This window comes from Chaetodon trifascialis, chromosome 6 (genome assembly GCF_039877785.1).
Source record: "Chaetodon trifascialis isolate fChaTrf1 chromosome 6, fChaTrf1.hap1, whole genome shotgun sequence".
NCBI classification, from domain to species: domain Eukaryota; kingdom Metazoa; phylum Chordata; class Actinopteri; order Chaetodontiformes; family Chaetodontidae; genus Chaetodon; species Chaetodon trifascialis.
Genome location: NC_092061.1, coordinates 6,467,628 through 6,488,894, shown reverse-complemented (window position 1 = coordinate 6,488,894; position 21,267 = coordinate 6,467,628). Strand labels below are relative to the sequence as shown.

At 41.9% G+C, this 21,267-nt stretch overlaps 3 protein-coding genes across 4 annotated transcripts in view; 1 reads left to right on the top strand and 2 right to left on the bottom strand.

The window, feature by feature from the left end:
• Window positions 1-2,540, bottom strand: part of LOC139332886 (phosphatidylethanolamine-binding protein 4) — a 56,097-nt gene extending 53,557 nt beyond the window's left edge. Inside the window, exons 1-3 of one of the 2 annotated variants that reach the window (XM_070965052.1) lie at window positions 2,407-2,540; window positions 1,192-1,295; window positions 830-962 (exon numbers count right to left, since the gene is read on the bottom strand). In XM_070965052.1, the coding sequence (XP_070821153.1) occupies window positions 830-962; window positions 1,192-1,295; window positions 2,407-2,409 (240 nt within the window). In that variant the 5' untranslated portion in view covers window positions 2,410-2,540. Of the gene's footprint in view, window positions 1-829; window positions 963-1,191; window positions 1,296-2,206; window positions 2,236-2,406 lie in introns of those variants that run through there. The other variant, XM_070965053.1, reaches the window with a different exon arrangement.
• A 3,199-nt stretch (window positions 2,541-5,739) lies between these two features.
• On the bottom strand, window positions 5,740-13,576 carry LOC139333137 (rho-related BTB domain-containing protein 2-like). The gene is made up of 10 exons (XM_070965418.1): window positions 13,438-13,576; window positions 11,535-11,736; window positions 11,250-11,353; window positions 10,982-11,167; window positions 9,918-10,858; window positions 9,700-9,818; window positions 8,913-9,063; window positions 8,728-8,816; window positions 7,605-7,710; window positions 5,740-6,572 (listed from the first exon to the last, which is right to left on the bottom strand). Exons 1-10 carry the CDS (start codon window positions 13,497-13,499, stop codon window positions 6,367-6,369), a joined length of 2,166 nt encoding a protein of 721 aa, XP_070821519.1. The 5' UTR covers window positions 13,500-13,576; the 3' UTR covers window positions 5,740-6,366.
• Window positions 13,577-15,946: 2,370 nt separating this feature from the next.
• Window positions 15,947-21,029, top strand: ido1 (indoleamine 2,3-dioxygenase 1). Its single transcript, XM_070965420.1, has 10 exons — window positions 15,947-16,674; window positions 17,230-17,325; window positions 17,408-17,527; window positions 17,647-17,765; window positions 17,865-17,879; window positions 17,976-18,075; window positions 18,219-18,336; window positions 18,415-18,466; window positions 18,570-18,718; window positions 18,813-21,029. Exons 1-10 carry the CDS (start codon window positions 16,582-16,584, stop codon window positions 19,187-19,189), a joined length of 1,239 nt encoding a protein of 412 aa, XP_070821521.1. The 5' UTR covers window positions 15,947-16,581; the 3' UTR covers window positions 19,190-21,029.
• The last annotated feature ends 238 nt before the right edge of the window (window positions 21,030-21,267 follow it).

Below are 21,267 nucleotides of genomic sequence, written 5' to 3'. Positions count from 1 at the left end.
GTCAAAATCAGTGACTGAATTAAGGACGTCAATTTCAGTATTACCTACCTGACAATTTGTGATATCTGACATTCTGAATGGTATAAAGTGTAGACGGGGCATTACCTTGAGTGAACACAATTGTTCACACAAGGCCTTACAAGTATGATGTGCTAGCACCACCCTCTGGTGACAAAGAGCATTACAGTGTATCAGTTATCAGTGCAGGCAATGTAGGTAACACAAAGTGGCATAGAAGCTCACAACTGGAGAACAGTCACCATTTTTTAAATGAGTGAATTTTAATGTCAGAAAATTCTTCAAAATATTGTGAAACTTTTGCTTCTTGTGAAAATAACTTCAATTTCGTTCTGCTGAGGTAGAGAGGCAGCTTGTCTTATCTATTACTGCACTCTAGTGTTACAAATGAGCATGTGCATGACAACATTTCACACAGAGTGCAATGTACACAATGTTCCTACGAATCCACAAAAAAAAAAAAAAAACATAACTCAGACCTCTTTGTCTGAGGTTTGAGGAAGATGCTTCTGTTTAGTGAGAGAGGAAACAACAGAGGTGAACAGAAAAGCCTGCAGTACATAGCTTTAGTATTCAAAAGATAGGAATGTAAAAATGCATGGAACGTGTAAAATACTTGTAGTTTGCACATGCCGAAACAACATGAGCACAGTGTCTCTCTCTCTCTGTCTCTCTCTCTCTCACACACACACACACACACACACACACACACACACACACACACACACACACACACACACACACACACACACACACACACACACACACACACACACACACACACACACACACACACACACACACCTCTTACCTTTTGTGCTCCGGAGAAGTAAATCTGTGGGCTCTTCCAAACTGTGCTGACCTTTTCTCTGAGTTTCAGGTCCTTTGGAATTATGAGGCATTTGTCAATGTCCAGTCCTGGATAGATCACCTCCAGTCCACCACTTTAGATAAAAGATGAGATTCACTCTGCACTATTTTGTATTATATTCTGTACTTAGAGAAAGGTGAACGGGCTCGCATCTTGATATTAACACAGGCAACTTTCTTAAAAAGAGAGCAAATTACACTTCAGTTCAGATTCTTCTGTCTTTACCATGTTTTGTGTATTGTTTAGCTGTCATTGCAAGTACAGTATGGCCACAGCCCGGTGAGGTGTTATAGGATACTTACTGACAGAAAGAAGAATCCTGAGAGCTCAGGGTGTCCAGTGTTGCTTCCACGTGGTAAAACCCCAAAACACAAGCACATAAGACCAGAAACGATGCCGGCATAGTCTGCAGAACAACAGACAAATACTGGAAATGTTTTATTTCTAAACCTGTTAGTTTGATTTTAGTATTGTTCTTTTACCAAGCAGTAAAGGCTGACTGAAATACAGCCAATTATGTCCTGACAGTCAAGGTCAAAGGAGGCCTGCCAATGCTGACCGCTTGTCATTTCTGATAAATGACAGCTCAGTAGCAGGTTAGGTTGCATGTCATTCATCTGTCATTCATCTGTCAAGCCGTACAGCTCTTAAAAAGTAAATAAAAGACGTGTTTGTCAGAGGTGGAAAGTGACTGAAACTCCAGCATTTCTAATTCACAACTTTAATGCAGGTCAGCAACTAACACTTATCTTTATTACCAACAATCTCCCAAACTTCAAATCATTTGATCTATAAATTGTCAATATAGTTTAAAATGCCACTTCCCAGAGCAAAAGATGACCTACTCAAAATCTTGTTTAGACCAAAACAGACATTAAAAAATTGTGTTTGCTCTAAAGAAAGTAGGAAAAGAGAAAAACTTAAATAAAAATGAATGTAATATAAAAAATGAAGTGCGAATGATTCCAAACCTAATGATATTCAGTATGATATCATATCAGACAAAGAAAAGCAAATCTTCACACTTCAGACGCGGGATGCTGAAGATTTTGGGCCTGGTTTACTTTATAACACTGGTCACAATCAGTACTTCTCAATTTCAGCATTTAACTACCTGTAACGCCCGTATGGCGCGCAGCTGGAGCGTTTCTCTATTTAAACTTATTGGCTTCATTTGGCGACATCCTGCCTCAAGGCGGATACAGCCGGTATTACGTCCAGTTGTTTCCTGATAACAAACGTATCTATACCCACCTTAAAATGATTTTCACAGACTCGTGAGGGCAATTTTAGTTGAATTTGCAGTAAAATACTCACATCAGCGCGAAGTTAGCTTTGACGTGTTTAAGCTAGTTTATATTTATACTGCGCATCAAACTGAAGGCTAATGTTTCATGTCGACCCGGTTCAATATATCAGGTGTCTGTCTGCTGAGACAGAAAACAGACTTTAAATATCACCGCTCAAACTGAAGTCTCCGCAGGGCAGCTACATTAATTTGTTGTTGTAAACATTACCATCTCTGGAGTTGTTCACCGGTGTTTAGTAGCAGGTTACTACTTCTACTTCTTCTTCTTATTATTCCTCTTCTTCTTCTTCTTCTTCTTCTGCTTCTGCTTCTTCTTCGTCTCTCCGGGTTCAGGTCCGGGTTGCAGCTGCCGCCTCTGCACACGGCACCGTCCTGCTAACCTGTGCGCTGCAAAAGTTTCGTATGACACCTTTAAAAAAGAGGGCTTTAAAAGAGGACTGGCGCTGTACCCAAACTGTACTCATCTTCTTTTTATTTAGTAAATATTATTTACACATTTGCAAGAACACATGCTACAGAATTTCAGATTTACAGCTCCCAAACAATAGAAACAGCTCTTGAGAACAAAAATACCTGATGACTAAGGAAAATGTCATCTAGACTTTGAACACTGAGAAAACATTCAAGTTTTTTTTTTTCTTTTAATTTGTTGTTTTTTATATGTAATTTTCAACCATATCTGAACAAGGCCTCTTAAACTATGCAGTAGTGATTGTGCAGCATATATATATTCCTGGTGCTGCTAAAGCTCCCTTTGGTTTGTGCTTCTCTGCAGCGGTGATATTAGCACCCAAACATATGGAAAAGGGCCCAGTGACAACTTCTTTGCAATTTACGATCTAATCTGGGTTGTGTTTTTTTTTCTTTCTGTTTTTTCTTCTTTTTTTTTTTACCTGATGTTGTCTAGTATCTAATGATGTTACTATACCCTCTGATGCAATTTGAATTGAACCTGGTGCTACAAAGCAGTGCAAGTTTGTAGTTTCAAAGTCAGACATTTCAGTATGCATAGTACAAAAAACAGTATCTATGTTAAACTATGCAACAGCTCGTGTCAATTGCTATGCCAAGTTTGAATTGCAAGTCATCACACAATTACTATTTACATGTTTGAGTAACAATACAATTTCCAATGGCTGCAATGTCTCAGCATCTTTTAATTATGCAGACTCCAAAATCGGAGTTCATCAGCATAAAGCAACTTCAAAATAATAAAACAAATTTGAAATCCCTGCATTCATTTCATGGTTAATGTCACGAATTGATGGTTTGTCATCATGTTAGTCTAGTGTGGCCTTGATAGTCTTAATTAGTTTTGTGTTTACGACTTTAAAAGAACATAAAACCTTCGCAGTGTTCAAACTAAAACACACAGCGAACTTCCCGAATCATACGTCGACTGCTTTACATCCAAGTGATGAGTTATGTACATTTACGAATAAACACACAACCTAGAGAGCACCATGGTAACTGAACATATAGCAAACAAACAAGTAACCACAGTAAAACTACTTTACATTCGATACCATACACTACACTGTACATTAAGGCATGAGGTGTTGTTGATGCAAAACATCAGCAGAAGATTCATTGATAAATGCAATGTACTGAGCAATGAAATGCATGTGTATGAAATTCATCAATCACACCACCAAGGCAAATTAGAACAATATTGACCCTCCTGCTGTTAAACTATTATAATAAAGTGTATTTTGAGTGAAAACTGGACATCTAATGAATTAAAACTTGCAGAATTAGGATAAAGATGGCTCTTAAAGAGTGCCATACTCCCAGAGGCCCATCCCTCAGGCTAATGTCTGACCATGTGTGCCAAAATATTGATCAATTAAGATATTCAAAATGACAGTTCTTATGTTTACTGAGCACTAGACAAAAGGTAATGTAATTGAGAACAATTTAAAGCTACTGCTTAGAGCACCAGTACCACTACTAATCTATATCTTACACTTTACATGACAGTGAATAAACTTTATCTATTTCAGCGAGCCCTGTTCATGCAGTGTGGTTATTAAGTCAGGAGTTAATGCAAGCAAGAAATTGGTTTTGTCACTGAATTGATTGATACCACTCTGTGGGGCTTTAAATATCTGTCTAGTCAAAAAGTGTATGGAAAAGAAGAACCAATCATACGCAGGATTAAAGCAAGCCTTTCTTGAACATATGCTGCAAAAGCAAATGCTGCAATCAGAATTGACCTTTTTTTAGATAACAATGGTATGTTGTTGTTTTTTTTCTTTTGGATGCACCATAAGTAATTAATGTCGTTTATATAAACATGTGTCTACTTTGAACTGTAATCCTATTTTATTATTAGTCCACTGTTCATTTGAACTGCCTGTAATTTGCATGTATACTACAGTATATAATAGATGTAACTGGAGGTCAGCACAATGAGTATTCAGGTATTTTCAACAACAGTTTGTAGCTGCACAGTAACTAAATGCAAGTCGGATAAGTCAAGTCTATATTAAGTATATGTATTACTCAGTAATACTGTATGATTCTGCTCACTGCCTGCAGTGCACAATATTAGGTAACTGCAAATTAGAGTGATGCAAGTTACTTGCAGTTCATCTGATATTCTGTACAATTTACAATACTACCCATCTTCACTGAGCACCACGCTTATAAGTCCAACCTACAATCAAGTACAACAGTAGATGACAATCTTGAACATATACTGTGAGGTATGCAACACAAATCATGGAAAGTGATTTGATCTAAACCTCTTCATGGTGTTTCTTTAAATATCACGGTCTTGGAGCCACACCAGTTCCTTTCTTTCATTTGCCGCAGCGCCTCATGACACCATACTGTCTTTAGTGCCGTTCACCAGGATGCTGCGACTGGAGGTTCTTGTGTGTGTCTCTGTGGAGGAGCGTCCGGAAAGTGCTCGAGGTGTGGAGAAGAGTATGGATGACTTCACCCAGGCACGAGGAAGCCTCCTGCATGTACAAGTCTTACACAGCCAACTGCAGACAGTCAGGGGGCATCCTCTGATCAACTAAGTTAAATCTCTAAAGGCCAAATCACCATCGGTGGCAGATGCATCAAGCACACCGTCAGAGAGGGAAGCTAATGTACATGTGGTCACTTCAGCTCTGGAAATGTTGCTATTGGCTCTGAGATGCATCATGTGTTGTTTGACAGTGATCAAGCTGAGGGAACCATTGAAGGTGAACCCGAAGGATTCAGGGAAAGTGTGCTAACAAGCCTCATCAAGCAACACATAGGAAATAATACTGATCTGGTTTGTTTTTTGCTGGCATTTTTACAGAAAATACATTTATTTTCCTTGATTTGGGATCTCTTGTGTCTCAGGACACTGAATGCATTCATGTAAACTAAAGCCCTTTTGTGACAAGAGGCCACAGATCACACGATCACAATACGTAAATGCTGAGTGTGGCCAGACTCACATCGCTTTAACTGAGCAAGCCGTACACAAACATTCAGAAATAGAGTGACTGAACAAAAACAAACAGGATTGGAACGTTACAGTATTTTCATTTTTGCGTACGCGATCATGATCAGCATGGTTTGGGTGAATGTCTTCAATAACTGATTCCTGGCAGGCTATATCACTGTTACATCCTGTCGATGAGATCATACTGTACACATAGTTTGGTAGATTGTACAAACACTTAAGGGCAAAGTGTTATATCTCTGAGACTGAGAAGTTCTGTGTTGAATTGCTGGTTGTTGCAGCTGATAAGCAGCACTTGGTTATCAGTTCAGGTTAATTGATGATAACTATGATCATAGGTGGAAAATTCTGTGCCAGCAGAGTCCTATTTTTAAAACATAAAACTTAGTGGAACACATAACAATCGATATGAGTTGTTATTTGCGCCAGTTACACTGTGCCATTTGTCAGTGAGGTTCTTATCACTGAGGTTTGAGTCTCATGTACACCGAGCTAAAAATCTAAGGAACAAAACTCATTTCTTTAACCACCAGATTGAGCTGACCTTGCAAACCTGGAGGAGTGCCGTTTGACTGCAGAGGCAAACAAACAGGAGGAGAAACTGTGCCTGAATAATTGGGGCAAACCAAGCCAGCAGTGCTTATCTTTTACTGTATCTTTTACAACTCGCATCCACACTGATGTTCTTCACTCCAGAGTGGACCTGGCCTTACCACATGGTCAGATGACAGCGGACGAGCCAGAAGAAGGAGAGTTTGAGTTTGGGGAGGAAGGAAGGTTCCAGAAGAGCCACTTGCGTTTACACTGGCGTCTCTGGTACAGGTAGTCCTCCTTGTCGCGCTCTTTGCGTGCTCTTTGGTAGTGGTCGTCCTCTTTCAGGTACCACACAGGTGGCCAGCGGTGTTTCTCAAAGTACTCTTGGTTCTCTGCATCGGAATAAACTGTTTTAGGAATTTCAAAATGCTGCATTGGATTTAAGTGACATTTGCACATTTTTCCCACAATTACAATTGTGCTAGCAATACATCAGAGTACATTTTATATACTGCTTGAACTGTTGCACTAAACTGACAAGCAATAACCAACAACACGACACACTGTATTTGTTTAATTTAGTTAATTTAGTATTTAACTGTAATTTTATATGGAGTAATAACATAGTTTGACTACAGCAGGGGTTGGTGTTGGGATGGAGGCGGAGGCCGTAGTAGAAAAGGGTGAGTTCACTCATTCATTGAGTCTAGAATAGAGACATGAAAGCAGACAGAAACGGTGCCAGACTGACTGGGTCACCAGTCAGCCTTCATTTCCCGAGAGATTGTACCAGACAGAGCTGCGTAGTGAAATCAGGCTGACAGGGAACCAATTTAAACACTGATGGTGTCATTATCTTATAGCTATTACGCTGCACAATCAACATTTACTTCATAATGATACATTAAAGCAAAAAATGTTTTCCAGTTAACTATAAAAAAAAACTGCGTGGATTCCCATCATGTATGGCAGTGAAAATAATAGCATCCATAAAGGATGCTATTAAAGTTAAGAAACTATTGTACAAGCGTACCGTAATTACTGATTTTGCAGCACTATAAACTGGCTGCATGGTACAGTAATGGGCAATTTTAGACAGTGGTGCAATGTAAAAACCAGATGATACAATCATCTTTCTGGATTATTGATGAAACAGTACAGTGTGGGCAATGATGACTCATTTTTCGGTGTCTTTGATGATATACAGAAATAATTATTTTGCTTCTGAAGTGCTAAAAACTCTGACTGAAGTGGACTGGGTCCCCTGGGGTTTTACATATTTTAGTTAAATTGGCAAATTTTCCCTAAAGCCCATTAAACATCCAAACGGCCAAATGGCCAAAAAACTGTGTGCCAGGTTCGTGTTTGGTATGAATGAGAGGACATTAAGATTTGCTGGCGTGTCACCAGATCACGTGTGTTACCTGTAGACTTGGCCTTCATGTCTCGGGGAAACTTGCGGCAGACACTGTTGTAGTTGGTGCAGATGTGGTGAAGACACCAGCCAGTGAGCTGCTGGGCGCCGTGGAACTGTCAAAATAAAAATGCGTTTATTGTCATTTTTGCATTTGTGAACTGTTTTTGTACATGATAAGCATTATTGTTGTGCAGTTTTATTGTCACTTTGGATGCAGACACCTCATTATTTGAGCTAAACCTAAAAGGGCAGAAGCAAAAAGCCAAGGTCATTAATACATGAATGAAAATTGTTCTTTTATTCAAATGTGACAGCAGTGCAGCGGTCATTTTATATGACCCCAGGTTCAGATCGTCATGTTTACATCTGCTCTGCTGGGCTTGGCTTTAGCTTTATACATATTTTGTGAGAGTTTGAGAGTTTAAGTTGTTGCTCATCAGCTGTCCTCAATTATACTTTAACCTTAATACTTACATTATCATATTAGAAATAGCAGGCTAATTTTAGCATGCTGACATTAGTATGGCAACTACGAGAGTGCAGCTGAAGGTGACAAAGTATACTTGAGCTTGACTCAGTAGCTACATAGGACCAGGGCAGCATTGACCCCCCTGCTCCTCTATAAGACTGTGCCTCAAGATTAGCTACAAAATGCCTGAAACAAGCTAATTCACATTTTACTTTTGCCCTTTAGAGGTGCACATTAATGAAATAAGCAGCAATTAATCAAACTGCCACAACATGAGCATGTGGCCCCTGAGGGTCTTTGCCCGGCTGGTAATCCAGCCTTTCATATGACGCTGATGAGCTCGAGCTGAGGCCAAAATACAGCTGAGGCAGAAGCACATCTGAGTCTGAATGATGAGATGAACTTAAGTGCTGAGCCTGCATGCTGACACTCCCATGTCCTAAATGCCCACTGCCCCAAAGATGCCTTTCATTTTGCCAAACAGCTGACTTGCACTCTGAGAAACTCTTTGGCTCCACCTACTAGGTGTAAAGATTATTTCAGCCTGGAGAGCAGTTTTCCATGAGAAATGCCCTCATTAATAAAAATCCAATTTGCCGAAGCATTATATAACAGCTCTAAGTGCCGTCCCTGTTTAGGGATGACTGTCAGGTCACACTACCTGGGCCATATCCAAGTACACCAGCACATCTCCATCAATGTCAGCCCCCATCATCGCTGCCTCCGTCAATACTGTCACTGTGTAGAGCTCTGAAAGAAACACAGAGGCAAGTCAGCATAGGAATCACACAAAATGACTTTATGTAATACAATCCTGTGGTTTAATAAATATGCCAAATGTAATACCTGTAAGCGCAACCAGGTGGGGGAGGCAAAGACGATTGGCGAGAACAATAAGCTCCATTGCATCCAGGTCAGGCCGGGAGCAAAACCGCCCCGTGTACAGATATTCCAGCACAGCCCTCATACAGCTGCGAGTTGTGTTGGGAAACAGCACCTTACAAAGCGGAACACATGACACAGTCATGACTTCAGGGGTGTTTTGCATGTACTAGGAAAGCGAGAGGATAATTTTACTTACGTATTTATATGATGTAATGAAAATAAAATTATTTCTCTACTTTGTCCCTTCTGCTTTGGCTTGGTCAGAACGTCTAAAAATAGCTTTGAACAGCCATATGATTGTCCATCATATGAAATGAAAGTATAAATCTCAAACTACCCGCAGGTGTACTTATTCTATCCTCTTTTAGCAGTATTATTGTCTGTTAAGATAGAAAAACAAAGTAATTGAGCTCACATGACTACAGTACGTTTGAGCTTGTCTAATTGTGACAGAAAACACTTGAAATCCTTGAATTAAATTATCTTTTGTGCACAGACCACATTCAGTTCATTGGTGCTCTGCTTGGGTCAGTACACGTATTGATCTTTGCTCTGGTGTGCATTGTGTAATTATAAAGTAATTAAATTTTAAATGGAATCGCTTTATAAATCGATTGGCAATAAGAATGCCACTGAAATTATGAACAACGTAGAATAAATGTTTCACCCAGTGCTGACTCCGGTCTGAACTTGAGCTCTGCTGGTCTTATTTCACAGCCAAACAATCCAGTGATGCAGGTTGACTTACCTCTTTGGTGCAGCTCTCCACAAAAGGCCCACCAAACATAGCTGCCATCCAGTCACAACTAGAGATGAGTAACGGCTTGTGGGCCATGATTGTCCCATCGTCTAGCTTGAATACTACATCTGCAACACAGAGGTGAGACCCTCAACACCTCACGTCCGTCTGCACCCACTGTATGCGAAGAACACATGAACAAACGTGCACTAATGATTTCCACTCACCAGAAAAGGTGCCTTTGGCCAAGCACTCTTTGACTCTGTTTGTGCGCCGTACATGGAAGGCTTTGGTGATTTCTTGGTTCATGAAGGCTTCATTGTTAAGTATGTTTGCCACCATCATCCGCAGGTCAAAGACCTCCAGCAGCTCAGCAATGTGTGCAATGTGCATTAGCTCTTTCTCATTCTCATCGAGCTGACCTGTGTACAGGTAGCGAAGCACAGCTCGGAAAGGGCCGAGCTGCATGGACTGGTCCATGTGCACTACAGTCATGGGCCTGGGACTGTAGGTAACGGGGTCATCTACCAGCTCCTCCTGGATGCTGACGAAAGCTCGGCTCCACGAGGAGAGCATTCTGCCCCGCCTGCCGCCCTCGGAGTCCTTCAGAGTCCCATCGCTAGTGCAGGCCCTCAGGTTGGCCCTGTCTCCGTCATCGCTGCTCTCGCAAACATCAAAGCTAGCAGCACGCATCAGCAGCTCTCGACCGGACAGAGGACCACGAGCGGGCCTTTCTGTCTCCTCCGTTTGTGTGTCCATAATAAAGAGGTCGTAGAACTTTGAAGAGGATGTCGCTAAGTATATCTTGTGTGCAAAGATTTTCTGACGCTCCTGCAGGACCAGGATGACGTCAGCACAGTGTGGGTCCTCCAGAAGACCGACTGGATGCTCCTCTGTGGTGGTAGGGGGAGGAGGCACAGTGATTATAGGTGGGGGAGGTTTTGGTGGCAGGAAGGGCGCCTGAAGGAGAGGCCGCTGCACATTTCTGAGGTGAGATTTCCAAAACTGCAGGTGGCGGCGTGAGATGAGCGCAGCTCGGATAGCATTATCAAAGACGTCCTTGACTCCAAATTGAGCAACAACACTGGTTTCATAATATGGCACTCCCAACTCTTTGGCCACCTCCCTGCCTCTCTCTGGAGGCAGAATCTCATTGGATTTAATGGGTCTGAAAAACAACAGAATACATCAAAGACAATTCTGGCCCTGGAAAAGAGTAAATCAAAACAAATCTCAAACAATCACTGACTCTCAGTTAAAAATTCTTGCGCTCAAATATAAGTCCCACTACCTTGCTAAAGGCCTTCGTGCCCTGTTCACTGCCTCCAGGTCGGCATATCGCAGGTCCAGCTGACAGCCCACCAGGATGACAGGAGCACGGGGGCAGAAGTGCTTGATCTCTGGGTACCACATGGTCTTCACATGGTATAGAGAGTTGGGGTTGGCGATTGAGAAGCACAGCACCACCACATCAGACCTGCCGGGAAGGCGCAGGACAAACTGTCAGCTCAAGTAACATCAGAACAAGCAAAGGTAAACTTACCTTTACAACACCTCACCTGCCGTATGCAAAACGCCGGTCCTTGTGATGGTCTCCGAAAGTGTCCCACAGGCGAAGGGACACACTAACATCATCCACGACATCTCTGGAGCGCTCTAATACCTAAAAGATGACACATTCAGGGATGTGCAATCATCAGGTTCTATAACACTTATGAGGCACATTCAGTGTTTTGAGTTTTATCCATGCATACATTTATTTTATATTTAGAGATTAAAATCCTCCAAAACACATTCACATTTTGAAAACATGCTGGTAAAATATTATGAGTTTGCACACTCACCTCCTGGCATACTCTGTACTGGTCAATAGCCCAGACTGTGGGCACATGTGTAGCGAGTAATTGGTACTGAGTCAGTGTGGCATTGCAGGCCCGGGCGCAGATAAGGCGGGTCTTTCCAACGGCATTGTCTCCTACCACCACACACTTGATAGTTTCAACGTTTGGCCTCTCATAGTCCATATCAGAATCTGTCAACTGGGACCTGTCAAAGCACAAAGAAGCACAGAAAGCCGCATCAGCGCCTGAAATCCTAAACTATTGTCCCGAACAGTACAGGAACATGGATCAATACGGATATTAGACACTGACTACTCCTCATCTGCACTGCTTGTTCTGCCTGCAGAGCTATCAATGGATGGTCTCGTGACTTCCCCGTGCCCATTCACAAGTTCCCTGTCCTTGTTCCTGATATAGAACAAAATTTAAAGGGACAAGCAAGCAAAAAGGGGGCAATGTTTAGGGGGGAGGGGATCCACAGAGTTTACAACACGCCCAGTACTGCAAAAACAGTCACAATTAAACCAGAACAATATTTCAAAAGAAAAGTGGTCTCTTTGTTAACAAAGGCTGATATATCCAGATATTTCTGTAATCCTTTCAACCATCTGCAAGCCTAAAATACCTTTCTCTATTTATGGTTCCTGCATCACAATCCAAACAGCCTTACCGTCAAGCGTCAGTCATCAGAGGCCTAATTCATAAAAATGAGCATAAGAAATCTGGCATCCACAAATAAACCCTCATTAAATGAAATGGAGGGAATAGGTAAATAGACTATTTCTGTCTGTTGAAAATGGTGGCTGATGAATACCGTAGCCAGACTGGTTTCCAAGGGAACTGTAGCCCGTGTGTCACAGCCTATATCAGACAATCTATGACACTGATGCTTTTTTCTTATTCAGAAAAAACATCAGCAGCAGATTCAAACGCCATCAGGCCACTGACATGCTTGTGTAGTCCAGCTCCATTTCTAGTTCTTACATGTGCCACCACAGCACACGAGACCCCCAGATCCATCCATCAGTCTGTATACTCAAACACTGGACCAGCTTTGACCCTGCATCTATCCCCCTTCATGGAGAAACTACACAGAGAATCACAACCTTTAATCAGAAGAGTCATTCATATTCAGACTCCCAGACAAAGCCAACCCCCCATGAATGAGGTCAGATACCCCTGGTGTTCCTGCTGTAAGGAAATAACTGCCTCCCCTTCCTCCAGCATCACTTCTGCACTTTAACCACGTTTCTGCTTCTGGAGGATGACGATCAGAAAACAGTATTTTTCTCTAAGAGCAAGAGTTTGATGTTGGATGTGCAGCTTACTATAACGGATTACTATGATTTCTTTCCTCACGGTCACCTGCCGTTTGCAGTCATTCATGAAATCAGCCTTTCATTGACTGCCCAATCTGCATCCCTATAGGCTCTGTCTCAGCTCCATGAAGTCATATACACAAACACATCTGAGAGTGTGACCTTAGGCTGGGCCTGCATGACACTATGGAGATACACCTCTAATATTGCTCATTCATATCCCTTTGCCGTTACAGTCTACACTGCGCAACTCCCGAATTAATTAATCATTTTTTCCTATGGGCAGATGTTGTACACAACCCCAAACAGCGCCTTCAGACAATCCCCCGACACAAATCACGGTGAAATAAGCTCGCAGCCTCAGTTATCATCCACAACAAAGATGATCAAATTGTGTATATCCTACCAGAAGGACCGAACAGTCCCTCCACCACCGAGACACTAGTCATGAGGCTCTGCTGCATTACGCGTTATGTAACACCCCGTCACCGACTCTTGAACCTGCTTTTCTGGCTCCGCGTTCCAAAAAAAACAGCGATTATAAGATAAAAGCCAGGTTTATTCTCTTGCAGGAAACATGCCATTACCGCAACATAAGGAAGTGCTGCATGGACTTGGTCGACGAACGAGACAAAAAGCAGGGCTCCATCGGATGCGGCTTGCACCTGACGGCAGCTCGCGTTTAACTTCATCTTCAAGGTAAGGTGATCGAGGCTTGGAAATAGACCGGCCGAGCGCAGATGTTTCAGGAGAGGTCCTGTGGATCAGTGCGATGAGTCCGATTGCATTGCTCAAAATACGACCGCTGATCTGAAGCCTGTCGGCGCGTTGCAGAGCTGCAGCTCTGACCGTCATGGAACCACCTCCACTTACTGTAAGGCCTCCGTAGCTAATAATAGGCAGGCGCACCGACGAAAAAAAAAAAAAAAAAAAAAAAAAAACCCATTCATTACAAAACACTGATCCACTTTAAAGTCGCACAAATCTCATTCCGCAGCTCCTTAGCCGCTCAGATAAACCGGCCTGCAGTCCAGCACGTGCTTTTACCTCTCCTCTAAAAGAATCTGGATTGCACTGTGCACAGTTTACAGCATGTTCAGGTTGTGAACTTGATAAAATACTTTATACACCCCCCCACCCCACCCCCATGCAGTCAGGGTGGGTGAAATAAAGCGTGCACGGTGTTTCACTACAGACTTCAGCATGAACGAGCAGCATTAGAGGGTCAACTGCACTAAGGACAGGAGGGACTCATCCAGCTCTGATTCATTTGTGCATGTGTGTGTCTATGCTTACAGTGTATAGCTTATACACTGTATATGTACACAGTGTGATTGCAGGTATGGCAGGTGCGTGACACAGATTCAAGAAACAAGGACATGGCTGGCACACAAATAACAATATTGTTTGTTTGGATCCATGTACCATTGTATTATTCAAGAGCACTCCAAAAAGGAAAGCATGTGCATGAGTCATCATAGCTGTGGAGCTTTATATAAATGATCTATTGTTCCCTGGTGCTAAATTAACTCCTCTGGTTCTTTTAAACTGCGCATTATGACTGTGCATGAGATCCTCTAATTTCTTTTTTTCCACTGTCATAAAGCTGCAAGTCTGGTGACATATTTTAGACAAATGTTGCATATTTGGAGAAAAAGTATGATTGGAATTTAACTAGCGGCTGAGATATCTTATCTCAAGCTGGAGAGATAATCAATCCTTTACCTCCAATTATGCAGCCAACAGCACCTCTCTGTTAGACCCTCCCTGTCTGGTGGATGTCTGAGCCTTTTAAGCTGCATGTTCCAGGTTGTGATGCATATTAAAGCATTTAATCTTCTGCAGTATATCAGAAGGCATGCACTTGTTTTAACAGTAAATGTTATTTCTTGCATATGAGCACAATCTCATACTACTGTTTTGGCTAATAAGGCAGCTTTTTACTCCATATGTAAGACCGACAAGTCACAGTTTTTGTGACAATGAGCATGTTCCCAGTACTATAAATGTGTTTTTGAATTCAGTCAGTGCTACCTTACAATTACTGAGCAGGATACTGAGATCAGTGTACTCAGTGGAAGTCACTTAAGTTGCTGTTTCCCACTTCGGGACAATGCAGTTACTGGTTTGATAACTCATGGATAATCCAAGGCTGATTGTCATGTGTGGTCTGTGATCGATAAAAGCTACTTAGCACTCAAAGGTACTGACAGCCATGGTGCACAGACGGGAGGTTTTCACTGCTAAACAGAGGTTTTTTCCAGCCTAGTTTAACCCAGTAATTCTGTCCTCACAGCCGATGTGGTTCAGGAAAGACGTTAAATACACAATAAACCAGATTCTCATGAGTCAGTTTATCTTTTACTTCTGTCACTATGTCACGCCAGTCACATGACCCGGCATCCAGCGTTTGTAATCTTAACTTTGTTCTAGGACCAAGAGGATCAAATTACAGATGACCTTTAGAGTTTGAGGAAGCATGAGTGCCAAAGTTGCACTGCAGAGATAAATGCCTCAGCTTGTTAAAGCTGGTTAACACAAGCATCATCCTGTGAAAATGGTTTTGCAGATTTATATCCTACTGCATTCCTATTTCATTGAATAAACTGCCAAAGTGAGAGCAGCATGTCAGCTTTCCAGAATCATACCAAACAGCTCACGCAGTAAAATAGACTTTTGGTGTCAGTGGAGGACTGACTGATACCGATTCCCCTTCACTTTGGTGTACAGCCCTTTTCACTGTCACTCCTGCAGTGCTCAGTGTGCTCCACCAGGTGAGGCTGACAGTCTAACTTTGTGTAATCCTCTCCTCAATACTGAGCCACAAAATAGACAGAGCAGAGGGTGGAACATGTTCCTTCTAAATAAAAATCTGCATAAGCTGAAGTAATGCATTGTACTGCAACACATAATATATGTAGCTTTGTGCATAACACAAGGAAAATGGTGAACTAGAAATGAGGCATGAATGAAACCGTGTACTTGGTGTCAGTCAGTGTGTGGACAGAGAGGACATAAAGTGGGACTGTATTTGTAAGGTGGGGATAACCTTTGATATTTATCTTTCCTAGATTGAAGGGGTTTTTTTTATGTTTTGGTCTTTCAGCCACTTTTCATTTCTGTCTGTTGTCCACATACTGTTTATATGACACAGTATGCTTTAACTACTGCAAAAGCAACTAAAGATTGATTGATTGCTGTTCTTATACATGCACCATTATTGCACATTCATACCTGCCTGATACACTGAAAAAGTGGTGAAATAAGAGTGCAGCATTTCACATAGACAGCATGGAAATGATCTTTCCTGTCCTTTTCGTTGTATAATGTCCACATAATGAATTAATTCATACAACAAAAAAGAACATGCAGCAGCACAGCAGTATAATTGAACAGGAGCTGGTCAAATGCAGCTATAATTTCATCTAATGTGCATTTTCTTCTCATCAAGTCTAGAGTTCACAGAGCACCCAGCTGTGGGAACTATAGATTTGATAACTGTGAAGACCCTAAACTTAATGATTCACTAAGTGAAGCATATAGATACAGATTTGCCAAACATTTCTTAAAATTGTGCAAGAACTGACAATAACTGAGAGCTGTTGTGTAAGCAACTGTAAACATTATTGACAACAGCTTCAAAGTGAACTCTGTGCCGGAGTCCAGACACAGGGTTTCTTGAACAACTCAGATAGCCGTACAGTCATCGCTGGGTTTCTGCTGCATTCACAATGGCTGCTGCTGATTCAGGCTCCAAATCTCTTTTCTCTCTGGATGCTTACCATGTCTCTGAGGAGTTTGGCTTCATCCTCCCTGATCCTCTGGTGGGTGGACCACTTTTTACATTTTACCTTATGCATACTATGTCTGTAGCCGTCCTAATGAAATATCTGATTACCTCACTCTTGGAAATGTATTTTAAACATGAGTTCAAGTGAAATGAAGCCTTATATATGCAGTCGTTTAACTGAAGCTAAATTTAAGCCACATTAGATGAAAATGGTGCTCATAGCTTAGCAGTTATAAAACTGAACTTGTGACTGGTGGTATTGATTGAGACCAATTGATTGATGGAAGCTGAAATTTGGCTTTGTTCCTGTTTGTGTAATGAACTTTATTTCCACAGTTGTGTGTTTTTACTAAATTGCATTTTTTTTAAACAGTCTGCCAAGTCCAAGGCTACTCTGCATGTGGCAACATTAAAGAATGAAATAAAAATTAGGGAAGCGCTCTTCAAACTACAAATGAAAAGGCTTCAGTCTGTTCATCATGTTGCACCTTCGCATCTGTCGTGAACAGATGAGCTGGTTCATTTTCATTTGCTGTGATGATGAGCATTTTTCACTGATAAACACGGTGCTTCCACTTTACTTTCAAAGAAAGAGCTTCCACCTTACTACCAGCCATGGATGGATATTGCCCTGCGAGTCCCAGAACTTGCGCAGTCTCATGAGTTGCGCTCACATGTTAACAAGGTCAGTGCGAACAATAATCTGTCAAAGACAGTTCACTGTGTTAATGGAGCCATGGCTCAGTGTTGATCTTCTATTTGTCCAGATGCCGCTGCTGAGCACCGAGTTTCTGCAGAAACACCGTGAGTTACGGCTGGCTCACCTGGCCCTCAGCATGATGACCATGGGCTACACCTGGCAGGAGGGAGAGAGCAATACAATCGAGGTATCGCTGTCTTTCAGTTTTCATTTATGTCATATTGACATGACCTTTTTCCTTGATATCAGCTTCTCTACAGTCTACTCAGTTTATATGAAAGACTTTCCACCTTTTCCACCTCTAAGATGTTGCCACGTAACCTGGCTGTCCCATACTGGGAGGTGTCACAACGTTTAGGACTCCCCCCAATCCTCACCCATGCAGATGCAGCACTGGCTAATTGGAGGAAGAAGGATCCAGAGGGGTAAGGCCATCTATCTTCTGCATGTGGTTTGGTTGCCTCCTAAACAAATGCCAGGTATAAATCTGTTGTCTTTCTTTTCCATGTCCACCTTTATGACAGACCTTTTAACATTGAGTAAGTGCATTTTCACTTGAATTCTCGTCATCAACACATACTGAAGCATAATATTATCATGTACACGAAAGTTATTGATTTACTTGTGTCATTCAGGAACCTGGAGCTGCTGGTGAGCATTCCAGGTGGAGACAATGTGCAAGGCTTCTTCATAGTTACTTTACTGGTGGAAATGGCAGCAGTCCCTGCACTGAGGGTGAAGATATGTTCAAAAATAAGTCGATTCTTCTGTGCATGTGAAGATAACAATGCAAGGATTCATTCTGTTGGAGATGTTGCCTGAAAATCAATTAAACTGAGGAAATTTCTGAAAAGCCTGTAACTGGACCTGTGTTGCAGAACATTGCCACTGTGATCAATGGCGTCAGGAGTGGTGACACTCAGGCTGTGGCCGGAGCCCTGGAGGGTATCAGCCAGTCTATACAGGACATGACAAATGCACTCAAACTGATGCATGGTAATCCCTCAAACATAACTTTTAAGTATTCTGTTTTCCCTGTCAACAAGGATTTTGATGAATATGATTTTCCTCTAGTGTACGTGGAACCTTCGGTCTTCTATGGCATTATGAGGATATACCTGTCTGGGTACAGAACTCTGTTTTTATTTGACTTATTGTTCATGTATTTGTGAAGTGAAACATGTTTTTGAAATGGTTGTGTGTGTTTGTGTCCATGCAAACGTGCATAGGTGGAAGGACAACCCCTGTATGCCAAATGGCCTGATATATGAAGGAGTCCAGAAGGAACCAATGGCGTTTTCAGGAGGGAGCGCTGCGCAGAGCAGCCTGCTGCACTGCTTTGATGAACTTTTTGGAGTCAAGCATGAAGGAAAAAGTGGTAAGATGGCTGATTTTTTTTTCCCTTTGATTGATTACAAAAGTGCCAGAGAGGAATGAGAAGAACTCAATGTGATGATAACACCCTTATGTAGGTGCCTTTCTAACCCGCATGAGGGACTACATGCCACCTGCACACAGGCAACTGATCTGGGACATCTCGCTGGAACCCTCCCTAAAGAGCTTTGTCCAGCAGCAGGCAGACGAGCGGCTAGACCAGGCCTTTCAGCACTGTGTCACAAAACTGCTGGAGTTACGCAGCTACCACATCAACGTCGTCAGCCGCTTCATCACTGTACCCGCTGCCCGTGCCCGACAACTGCGTAACCAGGACTCAGCAGTGGAGATGATCAGCAGAGCACCCACAGCATTAGAGGAGAGGGGCACCGGCGGCTCCGGCATCATGAGCTTCCTTAAAACTGTGAGGGATGAAACAAAAGATACCTTACTGCCTGAGATGAAGCCAAACTGAAGCGGACTGTCATCACTCAGTGTGAAGTAGGCAGTAAATCATCTCTGATAACTTAGCACACTACTTTATATGTCACTCAAAGGATGCTTTTTGGCAGAGTGAGATTGAGGCCTCTATCGCTTGTCTTACATGTTGCTTTGTTGTGTCTGTAAACAAACCTCAGCTGAATAGACATGAGTGATACCCATCATTCAGTCCAAACCAAAATTCAAACCATTACTTTTACGCTCCATTAAGTTTGGCCACTAATCTGAACTGGAATGCAAAAAATGCATCAGACATCTGCTCCAGGCCCATGTATCTACAGGACATTTGGACATCAGACAGCTTAAGTCATTACTAAACACTCTTTGAGAAAGTGATTTTGAGATTCAGGTCAAGTAGTTTAGAGGATGGTTTGTCTTCTGTAATTTGAACATGCAGTTTTTTTGTTGTTGTTTTTTCCAGTTTCTCAAACTGAGGTTACTGGAACTGGTTTAAGAGCAAAAATAATAGCTGAGAGATGTTTTCAGCTGTCAAAATTTGAAAAACTTCAATACTGCAATACTTAATGAAACCATGGCAGGGCACTAAAGGGCAGCATTATAATCCGCAGCAAAGAATTTCACAGGGTTTGCCTTTTAAAAAGCTGAAACAATCAGCAGTAACTGAGTGCACCAAAGGCATGCAGGCTACTGATTTAGCCTTACCACAAACAAAACTGTCCTGATGTAGCAATGTATTATTCATCATTAATAGTAGTCATTCAAAGAGGTGTGAAATCCACACGATCTAAAATCCTCCTGACACACTAAAGCATCGGCAGGCTGCAACCTGACCTTTCCCTCTCAGAAGATAATCAGCCTTTGTTGCGTTTTTACTCCACAGCGTGTCCTCACAATGGGGTTGTCATATCGAAGCACAATGCACAATGCAGTGCAGAGATGCATCACTTATCAGAGTGGTTACCTCAGCACTCCTGCCGTCCTCCTCCAGCCCACATCCAGCCCTCACATGCCCCACTATACTGTACTTCCTGGACTGAGAGTGTGGAAAACCCAGAGCAATGAAGGGATGGATTGTGCCATGAAAGGCTCACCCTGTGTAATCTTCACCTTTCCTGGCTCATCTCCGCTGGTGTTTTATTACAATCGCTGTCTTGCAAGATCAGATAAGAAGGCCGATGTGGCAATTAGACATGACAATTCCCCCCAACCTGAGCAATATACTTCACCTTAGCCTCTTTCTTTACACATGCAGGGCAGAAGGCAGTTGTGGAAAGTAACCACAAACATTCAATCAAGTGTTGAACTTAAGCACAGTTTTGAGGAACTTGTACTTTACTTGAGTATTTCCATTTTCTGCTACTACTCTACTATATTTTACATGTAATTATTGTACTTTTTACCCCACTACATTTATTTAAAAGCTTTAATTACTATTTGTGTTGCAGATTCAGACTAGTAATACAGAACATAATTAGCAAATCAATGAGGCTATGTTATCATAGATTAAAGTGTATTGAGCCATTAAAATGAGCACCCTTTTTACCAGCTGCAACATTAAAGAAATGAACACATTAATATATCAATAATTATAATGCAATAATATCATTATGATCATTATTTTGTGTAATGAGTGTTTTTACTTGAGGTACTTTAAGTATATTTTGGGGTGAATGTTTCTGTACTTTAACATTTTGAATGCAAAACTTTTGCTTGAACAGCATTTCTACAATGTGGTTTTAGTACTTTTACTTTACTACTTTTACAAAGACAAAGAAAATGAGAGAGAAAAGAGGTGCACAGTTTTAACTCATTGCATTCTGAGTGACATACAATAAATACATGCGTGATCAATCATTGGACTTTTGGCTTTTGTCCACTGCAAACCGTGCACTCACACATGTTTCACAACCTGCATGTAAAACATGAGAGGACGACCTGAGGTGAGGAGGCAAAAGGTGAACAGAAACTACGCAGGGATGGAGAGAGATGGGTGGTGAGGAGCACAGTGTGTTCACATGTCACAGAGATCTGATTAGAAGCTTTTTCCTCAGCCAAAGCAAATAATACCCTTCCTTATTGCCGGAGTGCGGA